The sequence below is a fragment of the Sminthopsis crassicaudata genome, chromosome 3 (assembly GCF_048593235.1).
Source record: "Sminthopsis crassicaudata isolate SCR6 chromosome 3, ASM4859323v1, whole genome shotgun sequence".
Classification (NCBI taxonomy): domain Eukaryota; kingdom Metazoa; phylum Chordata; class Mammalia; order Dasyuromorphia; family Dasyuridae; genus Sminthopsis; species Sminthopsis crassicaudata.
In genome coordinates, this window is record NC_133619.1 from 54,088,941 (window position 1) to 54,115,120 (window position 26,180).

Below are 26,180 nucleotides of genomic sequence, written 5' to 3' on the forward strand. Positions count from 1 at the left end.
ACACCATTTTGGGGAAGAAACCTATTCTATTAATCTTTGAATCTCCTATCTGGCATTTGGCACAATCTTATGCTTCATAAATGGATGAGTCAGATGTTTCTGTACTGATGAAATCATAGGTCTAGAATCCTCTTCCATTTTCCCTACCTTCCAAGAATTTTATCAGGTATATGCAATTAGAGGCTATTTTTTTTTGAAAATATAAGACATGATATTTAGGTGAGGAGAACTTCTTACCTTCTAAACCAGGGATGCCTCTTGGACCTGGAAGTGCTCCTAGTAAACCTGGGAGAAAAATTTTTAGATATTAGCAATATGAGTCTCCTGTATATCCATGTGGTTCATTTTACTATTGCTTCAGAAGAAAACCTAACTAATACATTGGTATTTTTCTGTTTCCTTTTTTGGGAGGATTTTTATTGTAAAATATGAATAATAAAATATTCTCACAATATATAAAAATATGTATGTCTCATTCTGTATCCTAAGCTTATTCCATCTCTATAATGGATAGGATGTCTCACCACTAGTCCTCTAGAATCATAGTTTGCATGAATTGTCTGTTTTTTTACAATGTTATTCTTATTGTATAAATTGTTTCCCTGGTTCTATTAATTTCATTTTTAATCTATCTATAAAAGTCTTCAAGATTGTTCATTTTTATAATATTAATGTTAGGTTATAAGCTTTTCCTAATTCTGCTTACTTCATTTTACATTAGTTCAAGGAAATTTTTTCCATGCCTTTTACAAAAAAAATTTTCATTGATAATTGTAGCGTGCTGTTGTCTCCAGAAGCTGCCGGATCGCTCTCTGGGAAGAGATCTGCTGTGTCTACTCAAATCTTTCAGACAGATTCTTCTTCCTGTAGTGAACCGTTGTCTCCAGGCAGTTGCTGTTAACTCTTGTCCTTAGAAGTGACTTCCCTTCCTGCAGAGAGCCCCGTCAAGCCTGATGCAATGCAGAGTCTTTTTTTTATCTCTGGGAGTCCTCTCTTTTATTCTCCCAGAGAATGGGCGTGGGATAATGCAAGGGCTTCTGGGAAGAACCACCTCAGCCAATGAGCCTGCTCCTTCCATCAAGTCAACTTGAGTTCTCACCTTGTAATTGTCCAACCTGAATTCTCACCTTGTCACTATCCAGACAACCCGAGTTCTCACTTAGTAATCCTAACAGATAATCTTGTTTTTTATACCATCATAGTATTAGATGATTCCCCTTTCCCCTCCCTGAGAGCCATCCACATGAAAAATAGTGTTTTGTTTTTTGGAAAAATCAGCATAACTGATGTATACATTAAGAAAATCCAAAAAAATATGTTCAACATATAACACCTGTGAACCTTCTACCTCCACTAAGGGATAGGTTAGGTTGTCTTTCCATGGTTCTCTATTTTGAGTCATGCTTATTTACTTTTTTTTTTGGGGGGGGGTATGCCATTGTTCTTTCCATCCATGGCTTTTAGAAGTTAATTTTCGCATTTCTCACCTTTTCTAAATTTACATAATTTATTAAGCACATTCTGTTACTTAATTATGGACCATCATTATCTTATACTATCCAGAGAGAAAACTATGGAGACTGAATATTGATCAGAGGATAGTATTTTCACTTTGTTGTTGTTTGCTTATTTTCTTTCTCATGATTTTTTCCCTTTTGATCTGATTTTTCTTGTACAGAGTGAGGAATGTTGAAATACATTTAGACGAATTGCACATTTAACCTATATCAGATGGTTTGCTGTCTTGGGGAGGGGGCAGACAGGAAGGGAAAGAAGGAGAAAAATTTGGAACACAAGATTTTGCAAAGGTGACTTGAAAACTATCTTTGCATGTATTTGAGAAAATAAAATACTACTGAAAAAAATATCTTATGCTAGTATGAAGTACATTGCCTGAAAATTTCAAAATAAGACGAATTTCTCACTGCTCTCAGAGTAAAGTATCTCATAATATATGGGAAAGTAGCATATACTGGGGTCAAGTTCTCTGGGGGAAGTCTTCAGGCAAGTGTTATGGTCATAGTCATGCTCTGCAGTTTCTTCAGCCTCATCTAATAGTGGGTCAGCATTCAGAAAATTTTCTTTCTTAAGAATAGAAGATAAAGGAAATAGAGACCAGAGCACTCCTAAAAAGGAGTTGATTAATGTATAGATTTAGCATTTATTGCCTGTGTCACAAAACACCATTTCTTCTATCTCATAATCTAGAAAAGATACTCTGTTTGTAGAACTTCTCAAGAGAGTGTGATGCAGACAATATTCTTATTTTTTTCTTAGACTCAAAAGCCAATATCCAGGAGAAGGAAATGGTGAAATGTCTCCAATTCTGCTTTCAGGGCTCTTACAAAGGCCAGCATCCCAAGCAGAATGTTTTCCCACCATCACCTCCTTAGAATGCTTCCCAGACCAGAAGCTCTGAGTTGTTGGAACAGCACCAAGTAGATTGGATCTCTCTACAGAACTAGCTGTCTTCTTCATGCATCTCTTTCTTTTGGTATTTTCATATCTATGTACAAGATGATCCCAGAATGGGCAATTTCAGCAGTCAGACTGTGTTCATTGAGGAATTTTATCTTGATCAGTTTTCTCTGACTCTTATTTTTTCTCCAGTAAGATTTAAACAATTTGAAGAAGTATACTTCTATCCCTCTTAATGGGCTGGAGAGTCCTCACAACATAAATTCTCTGGCACTCAAGACATCTAACTGCCCCCAGAAGCCCCATGAAGATCCTAGAGAATGCATTCTTTGCAGAAATTATAATTACATTCTATATACATGACACATATGGAAAAATCTCAACTTTTCTGAGAGACTTGGAGTGAGATATGAGGCCGTAGCTATTGGGATTCCTCTGAATTTGAGCCTTTCCCTATGTCTAGAGCTCCAGGTCATTTTTCTGATTTTCCATTTCACTGATGAGGTAAATTCTAGGTAGTATTGTATTAACTTCATCAAGCATTTGACTAAGCAATCACTATGTGACAAGTACTGTGCTAGATGCTGAGAATAAAAAAAACAAAAAAAGAGAGAAATGGTCGATACCCTCAAAGAGCTTATATTCTAGGAAGTGGATATTATTTAACAACAAAAATGAAGTTTTTCAACAGTGAAATAAGTGGATTCTAGATAACATGGAAGTCATACCTAGTTCTCCTTTTTCTCCTGCTGGACCAGGAAACGCATCCCCACCTTGTTTACCTTTTTCACCCATTGGTCCAGGAGGTCCTGGGGCACCTGGAAGACCTAGAAAAAAAGACAGAACAACCCAAAAGAAAATGTATTTCCTTATTACTCATAAAGGGATGGAATGATTCGAGATTTTTTTCTTTTGGTTTTAAGACTAATTATTCAAGTTGCAGTTAAGTGATACAGTGGATAGAGCACCAGCTTGAGTCAAAAGGACCCGAGTTCAAATGTGATCAAGTCATTTATCCATGATTGTCTCAAAAAAAAATTCCAATTATTCAGAACCATGACTGTATGAATGTTAATTATGTATTATATATTATCACTATAAATAAGTGCATATTCCCATGAAAGTCTTTATATTGGAATTTCTAAACTGATAAGGATTTCACTTAGGTGTCTGTACATTTTTTTTCTGAATGTTATACTGAATAATGGATAGCAATCTCCCAAATTCCAAACCAGAGATGGAGAGTGAACAACCAAAAATAGATGTATAAAGATTCTGACTTTAGGGGGAGAAAAGATCACATTTGTACTTAAAATTTTCTACCTTATGTCATCTTATAGCAGAGTTCTAAGGATAGATTACAAAGTAAATAAAAATGAAACCTGGAGGCCCTTTTATTCCTGGAGGACCAGGGAAACCTTTGCATCCTTTAAATCCCAAATCACCAGCAGGTCCAGGGTTTCCTACAAATAGAATAATTTAGAAAGATTTAATAAATATTACAGATATTTTAATAGAGATCAAAATACCAGAGACAAGCTCTCTATGCTCTTTACCTCAAATCCTTATCCACCTACCCACTTACCCAATTATCCATAATTACATCCTACAATTGGCATTAGATTCGTGTTCAATACTGAAGTAGTATCTTTTTTGGGGGATGCAGTAGCTTTAATTTTTTTCTTTAATATATTTTTAATATTTCCCCAGTTACATTGAAAACATTTTGCATTTCTTTTTAAAACTTTGAGTTCCAGATTATCTCTTATTCCCAGTTCCTATTAAGAAAACACATGTGAAATAATGTAAAACATTTCCATAAAAGTATTGCTGTGAAAGAAAACAAATATCCACTTCTTTAAAAAGACCCTCAAGGAAAAAATCAAGGAGAGCAAGAGAGAGAGAGAAAGAGTGAGAGGGTGCTTCAATCTGTATTCAGACACAATCAGTTCTTTCTCTGGGTATGGACAAGATTTTTTCATCATAAGTCCTTCAAAGTAGTCATAATCCATTATATTGCTAAGAACTTCAAAGTCAGTCATAGTTGATCATTTCACATCGCTATTTGTCCACAGTACATTTTTCTTTGCTTGAGTTCATAGATTTTTCAAGATTTTTCTGATAGCATTCTGCTTGTCATTTTCCATCATATTCCATTATTTTCATATACCACAATTTATTCAGCCATTCCCCAATTGATAGGCCTTCCCTTAGTTTTTAATTTTTTGTCCTGAGAAGAAGGTTGTTATAAATATTTTTGTACATATAGTTCTTTTTCCTTTTTTTAAAAATCTCTTTTGGGATTCATGCTTAGTAGTGGTATTGTTATGTTGAAGGATATGCATGATTTTATAGCCCTTTGGGCATATTTCATATATTTTGATCATTTATCAGTTGGGATATGGTTTTTATTTTTTATAAAATTCAATTCTTTTATGTTTGAGAAAGAGAGTCAGGTTGTATCAATGTGAATATGGCCTTGAAATTTATTTCCAAGCTACTGATATCCCATAGCTAATTGAGTTATTAATAACAAGAAGATCTTTTAGGCCAATGGTATCAAACATACCATAGCACATCTCATTAAAATTATTAAATTATTAATTTAAATTAATTTAAATTTAACTGGGAAATTATTAAATTAATAATTAGATTAAAATACAACTGGGAAATACATAGCAAAATAAATAAAAATACAACAAAAAAGACAATGTTATATTTAAACTAAAGTCAACATGTAGCCTGCAGGGATTCTTATGTATCCCTGTTTGTATTTGAGGCCATCTATTCCAATCTCATTTAACAAATGAGGAATATGAGCCTAGGGAATTAATGATGTGCCAAAAGTTTCATATGGAGTGCTACAGGTGGAATTTGAACCCAGATCATCTGACTTCAGAGCCAGTGTATTTTCTCCTATGTGATCCTGTATTCCTTATTTGTTTTTTTTTTTCAATAAGGAGTATACACACACACATAATGCATATTATAGTATTATATAATGCATATATTATATATAAAAACAAAGTTAAAATTTGAAATAAAAATTCTGTGCTATCAATAAACAAAGCTAAGTGTTAAACCTGAAACTTAAACACACACAAGTACATATACACACACATCCTTACAAGAGCTATATCATAGGCAGCTATCTCATAGTGCCTTTATGTTTACTCAATTTGGACAGTGATAATCCCTTTTCCTACGAGGAAAGGACTCACGTATATGAGCAACTGGAGTCAATCAACAGGTTACAGATGGGAGAACTTGCTTGGGAAGGGCAAGAGTATGACCTAAGCTAAAATTCAAGAATGTCAGCAGGATGCTATGAGGAGGTCAACCCAGGAATTCGCCAGGTAAATAAATCCAGAAGGATAAGCAATAATTATAAAACATCAGTCCCAAATTCAGGACAGGTGAGACAAAGAAAATGTAGAAATAGCAATGTTAGACATTATTATCTGAAACAACATCTGTTTATGGGAGGGATAGCATCCTTTTATAGAAACAATAGCTTATCACTCTGCAATTCCTGCTTTCTCTCATCAACAACTCTGAGAAATGGGTTTCCTTTTCCAGAAAGTATTTCCTCCCCTCAACTCAAGGGCCTGGTTTCTGTCCTTGGACAGAATTTTTTAGGCTTCCTTTTGTGTTTTGACTTTCTCCATTAGAATGGTAGCTCCTTAAAAGCAGAAGCTATTTTTCCTTTTCCCAGCATGTAGTATACTGTCTTTCTATACATAGTAAGGGCTTAATAAATGTTTGTTGCTAGCCTGTTTCCTGCCTCCTTGCTTGATTGACAAGGATTCTATAGATATAGTTTGGGCTTGAAGCAGATTCATTTTATGTGGTAGAACATAGATTGGGTGCTTACTAAGAAAATTTATATTAGCTGGCAAATTATAAGCCTGTTGCTCACTCTGCCAGTTTATGAGAAGGTATAGGTATCTAGACTTCAAGTAGACAAACAGGTCTGATACCCTCTATCCAAAGGTTTTCCAGGAAATACAATGGTGATGAGCATTTTATATTAGTTTGGGGGCGGGGTCTTTTTCATATTTAAAAACCATATTTATTATTTACTTTTAATGTTAATTTTTAAAAAATTGAGTTTCTAATTCTCTTCTTTCCTTCTGTTCCTCTTCCACTGAAAAGGTAAGCAATGTGAAGTTAAACAAAACATGTTTCCATATAAACTATGTTGCAAAAAGAAAAGGAAGAAAAACAAAGTGAAAAAATATGCTTTGGTCTGCACTCAGATTTTATCAGCTCTCTCACTAGAGGTAGATAACATTTTTCATCATGAGTTTTTCAGAATTGTTTTAAATCATTGTATTGATCAGGAGTAGGTAAGTCTTTTGCAGTTGATTATATTGTTATTATTCTGTACAATGTTCTCCTAGTTCTGCTCACTTCATTTAAGTCTTGCCAAGTATTTCTGAAACCATGGAAGGGTGGTGGTCCTGAACTCCAGGTCCTCCTGACTCTAAGCCAGTAAGCCATATACTTCCAGTTTTTAAATTGATTATTCTATAGCAATATTCTCTATCCTTGACAGAGTTGCAGGCAGTGGCTTATTATATTGTTACAACAAAATAGTTAACATTGTTCTAAATTTGCCTCATTTGACCCTCACAATAACTTTTTAAGGTAGATAATTATTATCACCAGGGTAACACTAGTAAATGTGTATGGCAGAATTCATGCTGAGGTGTTTTTGAATTAAACCCTTATGTCACCTCACTGATTATGAGTAAAGGCAACTAGCAAACTTAGAGGTAGAGAACATATTGTGGATAAGAAGACTTGTTCCAGGCACTGAATCAAATACATGTTCAAAATACTGGAGAAAAAACAAGTAACTCACTTGTTGCTAAATGGATCCAGAGAGTTAGGAAGGAGTTAAGAAATAAGGATGAAAACAGTAGGAGGGAATCAGTATGGAACAGGTCCCCAAAGTACCAAGCAAGGGCATGATGTCAGGGAATGACACAGTGAATGGGAGTTTGTCTCATGGACACTTTCCACCTGCTCCATGTGCAGTTGCTGTAATTTCAGATGCCACTTCAGAAATTTTATGCACCTCACAGGCTAATCAATTTGATAACACTTTTCTTGGACATTTCCTTTCTTCTTCAGTACCTTAAAGCCTGATAATTTCATCATATTCAACCCATTTCAATTTATTAAGTGCCTATTATGTGTCAGGCACTGGGATAACAACCAGTTATAGAGAGACAAAAATCAATGAAATGAATGCAATTTGAAAATATGTAAGAGAAAGAGAATTCAATTTTAGGTCCTAATTTTAGAGGAAAGAATGTAATTGATTAACTCTTTATTGAGTATGAAGCTTTCTGAAAATCATCCAAAGATATACATAGAGAACAGAGAGAATTTTATTTATTGTTACCTGGAGGGCCACGATTTCCAGAACTTCCCTGGTTTCCTTCAGCTCCAGCAGGTCCTATTGGACCTGGTAGACCTGGTGACCCTCTTCCTCCTTTCTTGCCTAAGGATCCTGGGGGTCCCGGTTCTCCCTAAAAATCAAATTATTAAATATTTAAGTGGGGCAAACAATTAAATTTTTTATTATTATTATAGCTTTTTATTTACAAGACATATGCATGGGTAATTTTTTCAGCATTGACCCTTGCAAAACCTTTTGTTCCAATTTTTCCCCTCCTTCCCACCACCCCCTCCCCCAGATGGCAGGCAGACCAATGCATGTTAAATATGTTAAAGTATAAAACATAATTAAATTTAAATGCTAAACTATATTGAAAATAAGTATTTCTTCAAGTTAATAAGTAGACATACATTTCTTTTATAAATTAGTTTTGGATATTTCAAATAGTAGCTGTACTAGATATAGATAAATATATTTAGTATTTTAACATTTCACAGGAACTTTAGCTTCAGGGAAAAAGCTTATTGTATTGTATCAGTTTTATAAGTTCCTCATTCTTAGCCCATAAATCAATTTAAATCAGTGGATGCTTTCTAGACCTAAGAAATATGCTTTTGTTTTCCATCTTTATGGTCCATTAAGATTCTATTTTCTATCCCAATGAGGCTGAGTAAGGATATAATTCAAGTATATGGAACTGGCTTCATCTATGATGCTGAATTGCCATGTCACACTAATGCTGTATTTTTTAAAGTCCATACTGTAATTTTATCATTATGGAAACTTTCTCCACTATGTAACTGGGCAGGTTGTGACCTGTGTTTGATGGCTTCTAGTTATATTTAGGAGCAAATGCCAGCTCCTCTGTGGGGTGTTAAAGCCCATCACCGCTGGTTCCAGCCTACCTCTCTAGGATTATCATACATTGCTTCCCTTCATGCATCCCTTTGGCCTTTACATATGGCATTCCATCTCCTGTTGGTCCAGGATGTCTGTCCCTGGAATGCTCTCTCTCATCTCCCCCTCACAGATTCCCTAGTTTCCTTCCTAATTCAGTTCATTGACCACCTTCTTCATGAATTTTTTTCCTCATCACCAAGCTGCTTAATGTCTTCCTTAAATATCTATTTTATGTATATCTCCCCGCCTCCAATAGGATGTAAGCTGTTTGAGGGAACAGACTTTTCCATTTTTGTCTCTATCATCAGCATCTAACACAGTGACCAACATAGAGCAGGTACTTAATAAATACTTACTGATTGATTTCATTGAAAGAGTTCCTATATCATTGATCTCAGATCTTTTGAAATGTTGAAGGAATTTTGAGTTTTAATACTCTTATCTTTAAAAATAGTTTTCTAAGTAGCTAGTAAAAGCTATTAATGTCATATACAAAGTAAGTAAAATGATATCTGTGTCTTGAGTTTTGATCCACTCTTCTCCTAAAATTCTACATGTAAAAACTCTGATCGGTGAAAGGTAGAGATTTGATTGTAAAATTCCAGGAAAGAAATGACATGAAATGAAGAGTAATGGAAAGACCTTTAAGCTAGGAGTCAGAATATTTCAGCTGAGATTCTGCCTTTTGAACAAGTAAGTCATTTATTCTCCCCAGACTTCAGTTTTCTTATCTATAAACTGAAGACGGATGGGCAGCTGGACTGTGCAGTGGATAGAGCACCAGCCCTGAAGTCAGGAAGACCTGAGTTCAAATTTGACTTCAAACACTTAATATTTCCTAGCTGTGTGACCCTGGGCAAATCATTTAGCCTCAATTGCAACAGGAAAAAAAAAGAAAGGCTTATACTTTCGAAAGTCCCCTCTAGATTTGTGATCCTATGTTTCTATGCTAGTCTTTCCCCCATTCTTAATCCTAACTTTGCTGTTGTAGTATTTCAGAAATTAAAAACAGAGGAGAGCTAGAAAATATGACTACATAAGAGATGTTATCCTAATGGATAAAAGAGAAATAAGAGAGAAAATCAAATGGCAGACAGAAATTACTTTGTAAATTTTAAAGTATAGTATAAATGTTAGTTATTAATATTCAAATTCCATAAAATGTAAGTTAAGGTTTTGGTGTGGAGGGGAAGTATGTGTATGTGATGGAATTTATCTTCTGAAACGTTGAAATCTAGGAATAATACCAGAATCAGGGAGAAAATTTTTGAGATCCAGTTTGAAAGATGAATTGCAAAGAGGAGCAAAAAAACGGTACAAGTCCCAAATCAGCTAAGACAAATTCATGTTCATATCTTAAAGATTTTGTTTGTTTCCAATACTATAAGATGATCAATTCTGATGGACATGGCCACCAATAGAGCAGTAATGAATTGAACCAGCTACCCCCAGCAAAAGAACTCTGGGAGATGACGATGAACCATTACATAGAATTCCCAATCCCTCTAATTTTGTCTGCCTGCATTTTGGATTTCCTTCACAAGCTAATTGTACACTATTTCAAAGTCTGATCCTTTTTGTGCAGCAAAATAATTGTTTGGACATGTATACATATATTGTATTTAACTTATACTTTAACATATTTAACATGTATCGGTCAATCTGCCATCTGAGGGAGGGAGTGGAGGGAAGGAGGGGAAAAGTTGGAACAAAAGCTTTTGCAATTCTTAATGCTGTAAAATTACCCATGCATATATCATGTAAATAAAAAGCTATAATAATAAAAAAGAGATTTTGTTTGTTTCTTATCTGATGGTTGTTTTGAAGTTGCCTAAATTTAGCTATTTTAATCAACCTTTTTTTAAGTAAAAGGCAATTAAGCAAGTAATTCTATGCTAACTTTGTAGAAGAGACTTGCCCTCACTCACATTGCAGGGACCGTTTAGTACCCAGGAGTGCTGAAACTACAAAATGAATGGCATAGAGAATCACAGTTGTGTGATAGCTATTGCAGACAGCCTAATTTGTGGAGCTAGAACCAAAAGCTCATTAAAAACCTCATTAACTACCAAATTAAGAAGCCATAACATCTCCCTTGGCTAAGCAAGCACTTTGTTCTTTTTCATCTGAATAAGACACTGGAAACAGTGGAAAAGATGTACTTATTTCAGTTTCAACTGCCTGAGATTGAAAGTTGGAATTCTTTAATCAACCAGTATTAAAAACATATAAACCGTCATTCTGCCCATAGGCTGAGTGTCCATACCTTTGGCCCTGGAGGTCCCGGCCGTGCATCCCTTACATAGCCTGGTTCTCCTTTCTCTCCCTTCATGCCCTGAATACCAGGAAGGCCTGGTCTGCCAGTTTCACCTGTGTGACCTACAGTTCCTTTTTTTCCCTTTGGACCTTAAGCAAAGAAACACATTTCAGATGGCATCCATGAACAATGGGCTACTTACTAACTCCATTCCAGACTTGGGAATAGCTAATTCATCCCCCAAAATTCTAATGCTCCTGAATTCTGGGACTAATATAATGTAGCAATACAATGAATGTTGTCTAGAATTAATAAATATCAATTATTCATCCTTTAATTATTTTTGTTTTGATGTATATTTGAATTGTTGTCCCTGACTGAAGATACAGTTAGCTTCAAGATGACTTTCAGATGAAATGAAATTCAGTGAGATTTCTGATCCATCATACTTTGAGGGACCCAGGGGGCTCATCATATGGATTTATGACTCACCTGGCATTCCCATGTACCCCATGCTTCCAGGTCCTCCAGGTGGTCCTGGTTCCCCAGGGTGACCCATGGTGCCAGGATCTCCTCTGAGTCCTTAATTGAAAGTAAATATTCATTCTCTAGAAAATTCACATCATTGTCTAATAAAGCAAAGCTTCTTAAACTGGGGGTGGTGACTCGACTCTATAGAGTGTTACATAAATGAATGTGGGGGTTGTGAAATTATGATTTGTTATTCATAAATGTTTTATTTGTTTATATATTCTACATACCTATATGCCCAGGGTTGCATAAAAGGGGTGGCAAGTGGAAAAAGTTTAAGAAGCCCTAGCCAATGGAGGTAGATAAGGAAATGTCCCTCTACAGCTATATCTTTCTCAGTGGCCAAAATAGAATAACTCTGGAACTGAAGACTTTCTGCCACCATGTACATCTGCCACCATGATCTGCCACTCTTTTGATGTTTTCAAGCAAAATATAGAGTTTTGTCATACAACAGTATCATAGTAAATAAGAGCACATGTTGCTATTTATTTTACAGGAAGTAGGAAACTACCCTTAACTTTTGTAAAACTTAGTGTGCATGCTTTTTTTTTTTTTTTTAAACTTTAATCAAACGATAAATCTGATAAAACTTCAAATAATTGTGGTGGGGAGGGGATTGAACAGTCCTATGAAAATACAAAAAATATTTGTAACCCATTTCATTCATTTTAAATGAGAAATTTTGAGTAAGTAGCACAAGTCTTTCTGGAAGTTTAAAACTACAGTATTTTCTATTTCTCCAATTCTAATTCTCCACATTTCTATACATATTTTGGGCTCAACATAGAGTATTTCAAAAATTTCCCTGTGAGGTTAATTTAGAATCTGACTTGCTGATGTGCTCAATTTCTTCCCTTTTATTTTCAACTATAGCATCTTCGGGGGCAGATTTCGTTATAATAGCTCTTGAAGAGATTGAAGTGTCTAAAGTAAATTTCCCTAATAGGGGTGTGTGTATGTATGCTGCATTCTCTTTTGACAATGTTGTGAAGCTTATGGATTCCTCAGAATAATTTTTTAAATACATAGACATAAATACATAGGATTGCAAAGGAATTGAACAGCTATCAAAATATTTTTTTTTAAAAAAGTTCACAAACAAATGCCTTGCTATAAGAAAATGTGTTCACACCAAAATGGTCTAACAGACTTTGATGCAGATCTAAGTCCTAGGAAGAAACTCTAAAATACACTGTTGCTGTAAGCTAATCAATATACCTGGTAGCCCTGGCCTTCCAGGCATTCCATCATGGCCTTGTGATCCTGGTACACCTGGAGTGCCTCTCTCTCCTTTCTGGCCAAGGCCTCCCAAAGAGCCTGGGGCAAAAATGTGAGGTATTAGAAAATGAAAGATAGGGTTTTCTTCAGGTTCATAGCCATTCTGCTTTAAATTAATGTAACAGTTCTGCTCATTACTAGTATGTCCATGACTGAGTCACCCAAGCTTTCTTTTCTGAAATTACTTTCATCCATTCTCTGTATTTCAGTTTTAACTAACATAATTGTATCCCCCTTATATAGTAGACTCCATCTTCATGTGCCAGTAACCCAGAGATTAGAAGCCTTAAAATTGAAACCCATAATTGTTAATGATTCTGACCCTATAAACTTAAAACAGGAGGCGTATAAGATACATTCACTTTTTTTTTCTACCAAGAAACTGGCTGCCATTTTATATTTTACTCTTACTTTTCTTTTTTTCACTTTTTCCCATTCCATCAGTTCTGATTTTCTGTCCCATGAGCACATGCCTCTTTTCTTACTTCTGCCTTTCTTTCTTAATTTTATATGAACTTCATTCTTCCATCCTCACAAAGATCATCAGAACCAATGTGACCATGTGCTCATCCAGTATTACCAGTTATATTGAAGACCTTAGGGTCAAATCAGGGTCTTATATTTGTTCACATCTCTCATAATGCTTAGCACATAGTATTTGCTGAATAATTGTTCTTTGAGTAGGAAACAAATGAAACTTCCCAATAAAATAACATTTAAAAATAAATACTATAAAATACCAGTCAGAAACATTTACTGATATGTACATGCATGTAGAGTTATTTTTATGTCATAAGCCTCGATGAATCTATAATATATAGAAATTCTAAATTTTAAAAATCTATCAAACTGGCATATTATATTCTTATTTCTTCAAGATTTTAGAGAAATAACAAATATACTTATATATTAAAATTCTGACAGAAATATAACCAAAAGAATTGAATTCAATGAGACATCAAATTATTTCCTTATTCCTATATGTATAGTTCTGGGAGCCTAAATGTTAGCTTAAAATATAGCTTAGGTAGCAATGGAAATGGCATTGTGATATCCTGTAATAAGTCTTATTAAATGCTAACAAAATTACACAAATAATCTATGACAGTAGTAAGTTTGTCTTCTAAAGCAGAGTTAATCAAAGCTGTTACTTGAATAAATCAGTTTAAAACACATTAGATCTTGTTTTTGTAATTAAGTGTGTGTCAGTAATTGCATTTTGCAATGTTACTTAAAATAGTTATAATAGCAGATTTTAAAAATATGGCAAAATAATAGCATTATTTCCTAAGAAATTACTTTTCCAGGAAAACGTGAAATACAACCCAGGATTTTGTAAATCTGAAAATAATGAACTTTCTGGGTTAAAATGAAAATATGAGAGGTTCCTAAAAAGACCTCTGTTCTTTACTTTCTTTTATAATGAATATGGATACTTTTTCTAAATTCATTCTTGTGTTTTAACAAGAGGATGACAGTTTTTCAAAAAGTAAAAGAAATTTTGTTAGATCTTTACTTCTTAGAGACCATAATTATCAATGAGCTTTTTATTCCTGCTCAAATCAAGAGAAAACACAACAAGCCTTTATTAAGTCCTTATTATGTATCAGATATTATGCTAACTGATGGAAATACAAACATAAACAAAAAGACAAATACTTTCTGCCCCTGAGGAATGTACAATTTCTTGTAGTGAAGACAAAAAAGGAAACACTTTTTTAAAAAAGGAAAAACCTGGATGGTGAGGAAAGGATGGAGGAAAAAAAATCCATAAGTAATAATTATATCTGGCCTTGGCCTTTCTCCAAATTGCTGTCTGAGAGGAACAGATCAATCAAAGGAAGGGACTGCAGTGGTGAAGGGATCTCTTTCAGGGTCAGAAGGACGCTTGAGGATAGTAAAGGGAAAAAAACCTCATATTGCTTTTACATTTAATTTATGTATAATATTTTGCTTTGGGTTTCTGGTTTTCTGGTACACTTGATTAAAGTTTGGCAAAAAAATTAGGCCTTGAGTCAATCATTTTTTCACCTCTCTTTTATTCTAAGATGGACTAAATAAAAAATATTAAAATTCCAAATTGAACAGATGTGAATTCTAGGCTAAGAGGCATATTAGCTAATTGCTAAGTGTATGTAGTGATTGTGCATAACTTTTTAAAATTACAATATGTACATAGTATCTGTCACAGAAAAAAATTATATAGAATGGAATCCAGTCTCAGTGATCTTCAGGATTGTCTGGAATATTAAAAAAAGCTTTTAATTGCAAACTACTTTCTGAGTGTATAACATTTCCTCACCAAAAAAGTTTTAGAGAAACCTACTTTTTAAAAAATATATAATATTATCCTGGTGATGCTACAAATGCATAGAAACACACATTTAGCTATAAAAGATGTTTTAGATGAAAGAACTCTCCCTTTACCTTCTGGTCCTGGTTCACCTTTCTCTCCTATATCAGCTGATATCATTGATGGTCCTCGATTTCCTTTATTACCTCTTTCCCCTTGTGTTCCAGGAAGTCCTTTTTGTCCCTTTCTTCCTGGAATTCCCAAGTTACCTAAAAAGAGCATCAATAACTTTGGTCTTGTTACAAAATCTTGGAAAATATTCAGACGAGTATTTTACCCTAAATAAAAGGCAACTGAAAGTTATCTGCAACTACTAGCTCATATATCTACATGATTATCATTATAAAATCTTCGTAAGAATTATATATGAAGATATGGATAGTATCACAATTAATTTGGAGATGTAAAGGATGTAACATCTTAATCTGTTTTTTTTTTTTTTTTACTTTACTTTTTTACTTTTTATTTGACTCGGTAGAGCAAAAGCTGTCTTGAATGCTCTTTTTTTTTTTTTAATAGTTATTATTTATCAGATATATGCATGGGTAATTTTACAACATCGATAATTGCCAAACCTTTTGTTCTAATTCCCCCCCCCCCCGGTTGACCAATAAATGTTAAATATGTTAAAGTATAAGTTAAATACAATATATGTATACATGTCCAAACAGTTGTTTTGCTGTACAAAAAGAATCGGACTTGGAAATACTGTACAATTAGTCTGTGAAGGAAATAAAAAATGCAGGCAGACAAAATTAGAGGGACTGGGAATTCTATGTAGTGGTTCATAGTCATCTCCCAGAGTTCTTTCTCTGGGTGTAGCTGGTTCAGTTCATTACTGCTCTATTGGAACTGATTTGGTTCATCTCATTGTTGGAGAGAGCCACTTCTATCAGAATTGATCATCATATAGTATTGTTGTTGAAGTATATAATGATCCCTTGGTTCTGCTCATTTCACTCAGCATCAGTTCGTGTAAGTCTCTCCAGGCCTTTCTGAAACCATTCTGTTGGTCATTTCTTATAGAACAATAATATTGAATGCTCTTTTTTAAGACAAGATGGCTCTCATATATACACAGTATTGTAGAAATATCTGCATTGGTTAAGGTATATATAACTGTAAAAGGTGAGTTGGTATACAAGACACCAAGATAACTGCCAGTAGATACATGAATTAGGTATAAAGAATCATATAAACAAATTAAATTATTGATAGGGGAAGAGTTCATGACCAAAAAAAATTGTAGCTGTGCAAGATCACATAAGATAAAATACACAATTTTGATTATATAAAATAAAAAAAAAACTTTCGAAAAACAAATATAATGTAAACAATATATAAGGGAAATATTTTTTCGGGGGGAAATCTTGGGAACAGAAAATCTTTGTAAACATACTTTGTAAATTTCTCTGATAAAGGTCTCATATCAAAGATATATGAGAAATTAACCCAAATTTGCAAAACTAAATACAATTTCCTAATTGTTAAATGGTTAGAGGATATTATTAAGCAGTTTTCAAAATAGGAAATTAAAATTATCAACAATTATAGAAAAATGCTTTAAATAACTAATAATTAGAGAGAAGCAAATTAAAAATATTGAGGTACTACATCTCCAGCTATCAAACTGGCAGACTGCAAAAGAAGAAAAGGATGATTGCTGGAAGGATAATGGAAAACAGGTATACTGGTAAAGCAATTAGAATTAAGTGACTTGCTCTAGGTGACATCCCTAGTAAGTGTATGAGGATGGATGTAAATTCAGGTCTTCCTAATTCCAGGGCCAGTGCTCTATCCAACTAGTTGCCTTACTGATATGTTTTTCTATGAATTATTACAGCCATTCTAGAAAGCAGTTTGGAACTGCTCTTCACATTGGATGTCTTACCTATAATCTCAAAGAAATCTAAGCATAAGGAAAATTATGCATGTATGTGTAGCTATATATACGTACATATATATGTAAACCCCCACATATGTGTATACATATTTTAATCTACCTCTTTATCTATCTATTTAACATTTATAGCTACTCTTTTTTGTTTACTAAAAATAGGAAATTAAGGGATGCTCTTCCCTGGGGAATTATCCAATGTATTGGGGAATATATTGTATCATATATCAGTTGTTTTGTATGTGAATAGTCTTGTACCACAAGAAATTATGAAATGGATAGTTTCCAAGGAAACTGAGCATTCCTTTATGAATTGATGCAAGACAGGGAACTGAGCTAGGGGAACAGTTTATACAATGATACATAGAGAGAAACAATATTTAAACACTTTAGAACTCTGATCAAAGCAATAATAAGCCTCAAGTCCAGAAGAATGAAGATGAAACATATCGCTCACCTCCTGAGAGAGACAGAGGTGATGCACATGAAATGAAATAAAAGCTTATTTTTAGATGTGGCTAATGTAGGAATTTGTCTTATTAGAGTATATATTTTGAGAATTTTTTTGTGGGGTGGGGTTCAGTGAGAAGTAGGAGTAATAGGAGGGATATATTAATAAAATATGGGTTTTTTGGTTAAAATTTTAAATAAATAACTTTTTCTTAAAAAAAGGAAAAGACGAGTTATTCATATAGTGAGATTAAGGCAAGAGATACATAGTCTGACTGATCCGTTCTAGTCCTAAGATACTGAAGCATAAGAGGGTAGTTTCTCTATAGAGAATTTAAAAGATAGTCAAAATACTACATGATAAGAAAGCAGTGAAAGATTATGATCTATATCAATGGAGGAACTACTCACACTGATAAACTCTATTGTATTTTATATACATACACACACACATCAATCCACCAATAATCAAGTTGTAAAGCTCAAATTAAAGTGGAATACTACTGGAAATGATAAAAAAAGTTTTCAAGTACATTCACAAAACATTTTAGGATACAGGATAAATGGTATGGAAGGAGGCAAAAAATGGGAAACAGAAGAAAAAAGAACAATAAAATACATTGTTTTCAGAACTCTTTTCCCCAGTATAGTGAATGTGAATTGGCCTCCCCTAAAGATCCAAATATATTTTTGTTAAATGCTAAATATAGATAATGATATATGTGGTGATAGCTGATGTTTATATAGTGCTTTAGACTTGACAAGGTGTTCAATAATACAGTTATTATTCTCATTTTATAGCAGAAGAAACAATAGCTAGCAAGAAACATAACTAGAAATCAAACCCAGGTTTTCTGATTTCACATTCAGTGTTCTTTCCACTATATTATGTATTCCTTCATCACTATAACTTACCCTTGTGTCCTGGAGTGCCTGGATTCCCAGGAATCCCAGGAGGCCCAATTGTTCCAGGATAACCCATTATTCCAACTTCTCCCTTTTGGCCTGTGGAATTGAAGCAATATAGAGGTGTTCTGGATTACCAAAGCAAAGAAAATCACAGACTTGGGTCAGGTATCTTTCACTGCTTCACAGTGGGAAAATCAGTGAAGGCACCTGAATAGACTTGATCTAAAACAGAAACAAAGGAGTGGAGCCAAAATGATGGCTCCTTCCAATATTCTCCTCCAAAAACTTTAAAATAATGCCTCAAATCAAATTTTTGAGCAGAATAATAATAATAAAAAAAGGTCAGAGTGAGACATTTTTCTAGCCTAAGACAACTTAGGAGAAAACTGTGACACAAATGTCGGAGCAGGCTTTGGAGGTGGTTATGATGGCAAAAGCAGTGGTAGCTTTGGGAATTTTCAACCCAAGACAGTAAGGAGGTTAGAAAACTGGTCAGAAAGATTATAGGGGAACCTTGGATGGCACTGGGTGCAGCTGGCACTGATTGGAAACTATATTGCTTGTAACTGGTTCTAGGTTGCAATTCTAGGATGGAGAAGAGCCCTTGTGGTCAATTATAGGACAACAGGTGCCCTGGTGGTCATTCCAAGCCTGAGGAGTACTAATGCTTATAGGGGACCTCGTCACATTTCCAGAGCCAAGAGGAGCACTAGCACTTGCAGCTACAGGGGAATAGGAGCTTTTCCTGGGTAAATACTGGGACATAAAACAGAGGAGCAAGAATCATACTTCTCCCCAGTTGACAGCACCTTAGATGCACTGAAAACTTGCAGATTTCCAAAATTAGCTTTAAAAACAACAGTGAGAAAAATCCTGTGACAGTGCTTCCTTACCTGTTGGTGAGGAGAACCCAACTTTAGTATAAAGTTCAAAGTTAAGAAACAGGCTGAGAAAGGAGCAAACTGTACAAAAAAGAACTTGATCATAAAAAAATTAATATGTGGCAGGGATGACCAATACACAAACTCAGAAGATGACAACAATGTAAAAATAATTATAAGTAAAGCCTGAAAGAAAGATGCTATTGGACATAAGCCCAACAAGAATTACTAGAAAAGTTAGATACAAGAGTGTTAGAAGAAAAACTGAAAAAAAGAAATTAGAGTGATGCAAGAAAATTGTGAAAAGGAATAGCTAGGTAAAAGAAGTGCAGGAAAGAGTCAAAGGAGAGGTTTCTATAAATAAAAAAAGAAACTTGCTTGTCAAATAGATGGTCAATAGAAGGTCCTATTTTCTAACTTAAAACCAAATATATTTTTGGAATGGCTAAGAAAGATTGATCCAGGCTGTATAAGAACTGCCATTTCTTGATTTTTCTCTAGACAAGAACAGCAAAATATTTATAGCCTTAGGAAATCAAAGAAAGACACTCAATAACTGCAAGCTAAAAGTAAACTATCACATATTATTGACATTAACCCTTCTAACAATAGTTCAGAATAGAGGTCTCAAACTGAAAGGAAACTTAATTTGAAAACATTTTCAGTACCTGGTGGACCTGGGTGTCCTGGAGCTCCTGGATATCCTGCAGGACCTATAAGTCCTTTATCCCCTTGATGACCCGGCAGTCCTGGTGGCCCAGGTTCCCCTGGGGATCCTGACCTGTCTAAGCCTGGTATTCCTGGATCCCCTTTAGGGCCTTCCAGGCCTCTGTCTCCTTCAAAAACAAAAACAAAAACGAATTACTTCAATTCCTATTTCTGTAAGATTCACAAGTAGCTTTCCTCAGTAATTAAGATAAGTAGCAAGATTGACATTGCAAGAAGAAACTCAGATCCATTGGTATGAATGGACTCCTCCATGGCCACACAGCTAGCATTAAAACTCAGGCGATATTAATCTGAATTACACCATGCTGCCTCTGAACAGCAGCAATAACTTTTCCTTCTTTCCCATTCCCCCAAACCTAATAAATAAGGATAGAGTTGGAGTAACAATAGAAATGGTCAAGTAAAATTGGGAACTAGATCAATCAGCACTAATTATTAACCAAACATTGTGGTAGGTGCTGGGGATACACAGATCAAAACGAAACTGTTCCTGCCCTCAGAAAGTTGACATTCTCATGGGGAAGGCAGACAAAGCCTTAGTTTTTCTTCAGCATGGTATGAGAAAAAAGCAGTAGACTGGGTATCTAGACACCAAAGTTCTGGTCCTGACTCTAGCTATGGCACTCAGCAAGTTATTAAAACTCAATTTCCTTATCTGAGGATTATATTAACTCTACCATATTTTCAACTGGATTACTTCTCTGGTTATTGAAGAAGTGTAACCTCCTTAGCCACCCCTTCTGCATATTAATATGTTTAAATAAACAGGAAGCCATTTTTGCCAAGATGTCCACCACTGTGGTGATGCTGTTATTATTTATGAGGAATATGCATTTAATGGAGTGGACTGTACAGCTAAACTGAGTCCCAGACCCAGATAGTTTCAGTAACTTGCCCAAGTGAAGGCAGAGCCACAGATGAGAAACTCAGGAAAATAAAATTCAGGCTATCCATTATGTGCAATGACTTTAATTTCTGCATTGGTGGAAGATATCCATTTATTTTAAGGTACTAAGATAATTTTCATATTTTAGCTCCCATTGTCTCTCCATTTTAGTGTTTGATGGCATAAACCTACCTTGTGGTCCTTTTAGTCCATTTAAACCTGGAAGTCCCTGGGTTCCCTTTGCACCTGGAATACAGAGTCCTGGAATCCCATTATACCCTGGAGGTCCGGGAAAGCCAGGGTCCCCTGGAAAAGAGAAATGGATAAACATAATCACATGAGCTTCAAAGAGACATTATAGCAATTTGAATAGATCTGAGATCTCATTAATGTGTGTTCTCTTACTGATACTCAAAGGATTCTATGATTTCATTGATACTCCCTCCACTGAGGCAGTTCATGGCCCATCCATAAATGCTCAGGCCCTAACAGATATGATTTTCCTTTATTTTTAGCTCAGTCCTAGTGTGTTTGTAAATAACAAGGCAAGTACCTGGTGATCCATCAAGTCCTTTGTTTCCTGGGGGTCCTGGAAGGCCTGGAGGTCCAGGGAGCCCATTTTCTCCATTTTCCCCCAAATTTCCTTTTTCTCCTTGAAAACCAGTGATTCCTGGTTTTCCAGGCATTGCTGTACCTGGGTCTCCCTAAATCAAAGAGAAATAATATACAATGAATAGGATTAAGAGCTAATAGAAACTTTAAGAAACTGAAGAACAAAATGTGGTGGTGGTATGAATCAGAGTACCAATAACTATCTTTGAACCAGTCTCCTAATTGGGATTCAGATTCCTATCTGTAGATGAGGGCATTGGATTCGATATCCATGAATGAATGGATGAACAACATTTAATATGGGTGTGCTAAATGCCAGACACTATGCTGAGCATGGAGGGCACAAATATAAAAATACATATATATATGCATGCACAAATATATAAAACAAATTCCAGAAGCTTATAGGGAGAGATAGCATATATAGGGAAGGAGTGGTCAGCTTCAAGTCTTTTGATTTAGAGAGAAAAATAGAGAATTGGGAGCCATAGGGCAATAGGTTGTTCCTGTGTCCATATAGTATTGATTCAATTAAATATTAATAATAATTTAAAATTAGGCTAAGCAAGCATTTTAAAGAAGCTAAGAAATATAACTCAAAATATTATCCTGCAGATAAACAGATGTATTTAGGATAAACAGACTTTTTTAAAAAGGAATTAAAAAGAAGATCCTGATAATTAAATGTTCTAAGGAAACTTGAGTTTTCTTTTTCATTCTGCAAATAAAAATGTTTCACAATTTTACTTTTTTCTCTCTAATTTTATCTATGTCATTCAAAGGAGTAGCTAGATGGTGCCATAATGCACAGAGCACCAGGCCTGGAGTCAGGAGACTCATCTTAGTGAGTTCAAATTTGGCCTTAGACACTTATTAGCTGTGGGACTTTGGGCAAGTCACTTAATCTTGCTTGCCTCAGTTTCCTCATCTGTCAAATGAGATGAAGAAGGAAATGGAAAACATAAAGAATTAGATCCAACTGAAATAATTCAACAGTAGATAACATGCCATCCATCCTATAAACAAGGTATCTTTCACTTTAAATCCAAAACCTTGGTTTCCTTTCTTTTTTTAAGTTTTCAAATGTGAAAAAAAATCAATACTGACATAGTATACAAATTTAAAATTTTATAAAAATTTTTTTTTCCAAAATACTTGCTCAGTGATGTTTTGCAAAAATGAGGAATTTTTAATGCTTAAGAAATAACCTCCTGTGAGTAATCAACAAAGATACCAACAATTTTTGCCTCTCTTTTTGTTTTTCTTTTTCCTTTTGGTATGAGGCAATTGGGTTTAAGTGACTAATAAGTATCATGGTATCTTAGATCACATTTGAAATCAGGATCTCCTAACTCTAGGACCAGTGCTCTATCATCTGGGCTATATAGTTACCCCTTGCCTTCTAAGAAGGAAAAATTTTTTTAAGGTTTTCTTGAGCCCAGAGATATACCTAACCTGCACCCTGATTAAACTGAGTTAGTGATTCCCTCAAACCTTTGCTCCTGGTAGTCCTGGTAGTCCAGGTGACCCAGGTTTTCCCATTTCTCCTGGACAGCCTGGTGATCCTTTGGCTCCTGGATCACCTATGTCTCCTATAAAACAAGCAGAAAAATCACAAGAATAATTTTATTAAAAGACACTTTTATCTTTGTTTCTATAGTTTTGATGACTGAAAAACTTAAGAGCTAAATAAATAAGTTTATATTTTTCCAGCCTTTTGGATTAACTTAAACTGGTTCCCCTTGGGAGGAAAAACCATCACAGATAAATTTCTATTTTAAAATAGAATTACTATTGTGATTCAGCAGTTTCTCAAATTAATGTTTTGGGTTGAAAACTGATTCAGCTTCAGTCAATTTAGGGTTCATATTTAGTTCAAATTCCTGGAGAAAGATGGACTTAGTGAGGAGTTGTTGAGTCATGCTGTAATCTTACTATCTTCTACAATTGTCACAGAACACTTTGTAATATTTATGTAGAGAAAACAATGATTTGATGCCTACAGGAAGACAGGACCAAAATTTGTGTTCTCTTCAGTTTGGCAGTCTTACTAAAAGAATCACTTGCAATGAATTGCATTCATTCAAGCTATGGTGTCATAGAAACTAAAAGGAATTTACATATCTCAAGTTTAATAGACCTAAGTCAGGGAATTGTAGTTTTAGTTCATCAGAAAATCAGCAAATGACCATAGCAGAGAGAAGTTGCAGCTGAGTGAAGGACCAGAAAAGACCACTGTAGAGTTCAGATTATATTTCTTTGCTATAGTTAAAAGCAGACTTTAGAAGTATACCAGGAGGGAGGGACCCTAAAGATGGCAAGATTGTAAGCTGCTCAAGTCTTGTTCCAGAGACCAAGTCTTTACAATATCTATCTGAGCAAGCAGATAAGCTCATGACCTAGGTGTCCATTCATTAGAACCCTGATGAGAAAGACTTGGACAGAAAACTGGGGGAGACTTTTAGTTCAGAAACCAGTGGGAAGAGGAATAAGAGCCTCAAATCAAGACAATTCACCCCATACTGAAAATGGGGGTAAACTGAATATCACACATGGGTTCAATTTCACCGCTTTAGTGAACTAGGATGAGAATTCTCACAATTGGGAAGTGTTCATTTATGACCATTTATGACCAATATTTACAATTTAAAACTATAAGAACAAATCAAGTCATATCGAAGACGCTATCAGATACTATTAACATTAGCCTGTTTGGAGTATATCTGGCAGAATTGGAGCTGAGACTTCTTAGATGTTATTTTAGAACAGCATGAGTCAGAAATTCCCCTGATGTTTTGGAATGGACCCTACAGTTACTGTTTGAAAGCAAGGCATTCATCACCTGCATTTCTTCTGGAGTGTGTGAGATGAGAATGAGAAAAATCCTCTTAAATTAAATAACTTCTCTATGTCCCAGACACCTGGAAGAGTGGTAGTGCTTTACTTTTTTATATATTAAAATCATGCATTACTTTTTTTCACTTTTTTTTTTGGTTTTCTTTCTCATGGTTTTCCCCCTTTGCTCTGATTTTTCTTCTAAATATGAGTAATACGGAATTATGTTTAAAATAATTGTATATGTATAACCTGTATCAGATTGCTTGCTGTCTTGGTGAGGGGGAAGGTGAGGGAGGGAGGAAAAATTTGGAACTCCAAATCTTACAAAAATGAATGTTGAAAACTATCTTTAAGGTAATTGGAAAATAAAATACTATTTAGAAATAAAAAAAATACTTGACAAATAAAAACCAAATTCACTTAAAAAAAAGAACATGAATATTCAAAATATCATGCATAGAGTACTCAGTTTTTTGTTATTTTTATGACTTTCAACTAGATTCTTAAACAAGTGGAAACTTATACAAATGGAAATCCATGAAAATATATAGGATAGTCTGGGCTAGATAAAGCTAAGAATAGGATAATGAAAGTGACAAATTACCTAATTTATATTTGTTTCTCTGTAGAACAATTAAATATATTAAATGCCATATGCTATGAAATGGATCCCTTTAGTCTAGAGCCTGGTGTGAACCTGAGATAGTGTAAGGACTCACATGGAAAGCATAGTCAATATATTTTTTTCTGTTGCCAATCATTCTATGTATATCTCAAAATCAACTAATACTGTGAATTATTTTATTAAGGGAAAATAATAATTTTTAACTGAAATTTAGCATTTACCCTTATATCCAGGAGGCCCAGGAACTCCAATTCCTGGGAATCCTGTTTCACCATCAAACCCAGGAGGACCTGGATTACCACTTGGTCCCTTGGATCCTGGATTTCCTAAAAAAAAGACAATAAAAGAAAGTCAGCTTTGTTTTATCAGCTTTCTGTCAAATTTACCACCAAATTCTCAGATTATAATTCAGAGTCATCTTGGGTTCTCCATTCTCTCTCTCATATTTTATCAGTTGCCAAATCTTGCCATTTCTACTCTATAGATTCTTTCTTGTCTGAGTCCTTTCTACTCATACTCTACTTATGTTCCACCAAGGTCCAGTCCCTTCAAACCCTCAACTAGGGTATTCCAGTAGCCTCCTAACTGGTCTCCCTCATTAAAATTGATCTCTACTCCAGAAAACAGTAACCAAAGTAATTTTTCTTAAGTATAGTTCTGATCATGTTACTCCACTACTCAATCATCTCCAGTGAATCCTCGGTCCCTCTAGGATAAAATATAAACTCAAATGTTTGACTTTTAAAGCCCTTCACCAGCTGGCCCCAAGATATCTCTTCTGCACCACTGTATATTACATTCCCTCCTAATACTCTTCAAAGCTCCTACCGTTCATCACACATGCCATCCCATAGCGTTTCTGAATATTGGTGCTATTCATCCCCATGTCTGTGATATACTTAGTTGTCACCTCATTTAATTCTTCTCTTCCCCATTGCACTTTTAGTGCCCACCCTAACTGCTTTATGTATATATGTATACACTCACATATATGTGTATTTGAAAATTTTGCATGTATTTATGTTTTCTCCTTACTCTCCATATATACATGTGTATTGCATGCACACACACATACATACACCCACACACAACTTTTTCTGTTGGAGTGTAAGCTACTTGAGAGTAGGGACTATTTTATTCTATGTACTTGTATCCCCAGTGTTGGACACCAAATAGATGCTAATTAATGTTTGTTAACATATT

The 26,180-nt window shown here is 34.7% G+C and overlaps 1 protein-coding gene across 2 annotated transcripts in view; it reads right to left on the reverse strand.

Moving 5' to 3' along the window:
- Positions 1-26,180, reverse strand: part of COL4A3 (collagen type IV alpha 3 chain) — a 147,998-nt gene that overhangs the window by 23,699 nt on the left and 98,119 nt on the right. For both annotated transcript variants that reach the window (XM_074298568.1, XM_074298569.1), the window contains exons 28-41: positions 25,199-25,303; positions 23,009-23,106; positions 21,456-21,606; positions 21,095-21,208; positions 19,956-20,123; positions 18,413-18,502; positions 15,225-15,359; positions 12,738-12,836; positions 11,478-11,567; positions 10,995-11,134; positions 7,832-7,958; positions 3,801-3,881; positions 3,147-3,245; positions 238-285 (exon numbers count right to left, since the gene is read on the reverse strand). In XM_074298568.1, the coding sequence (XP_074154669.1) occupies positions 238-285; positions 3,147-3,245; positions 3,801-3,881; positions 7,832-7,958; positions 10,995-11,134; positions 11,478-11,567; positions 12,738-12,836; positions 15,225-15,359; positions 18,413-18,502; positions 19,956-20,123; positions 21,095-21,208; positions 21,456-21,606; positions 23,009-23,106; positions 25,199-25,303 (1,545 nt within the window). The remainder of the gene's footprint in view (positions 1-237; positions 286-3,146; positions 3,246-3,800; positions 3,882-7,831; positions 7,959-10,994; positions 11,135-11,477; positions 11,568-12,737; positions 12,837-15,224; positions 15,360-18,412; positions 18,503-19,955; positions 20,124-21,094; positions 21,209-21,455; positions 21,607-23,008; positions 23,107-25,198; positions 25,304-26,180) is intronic.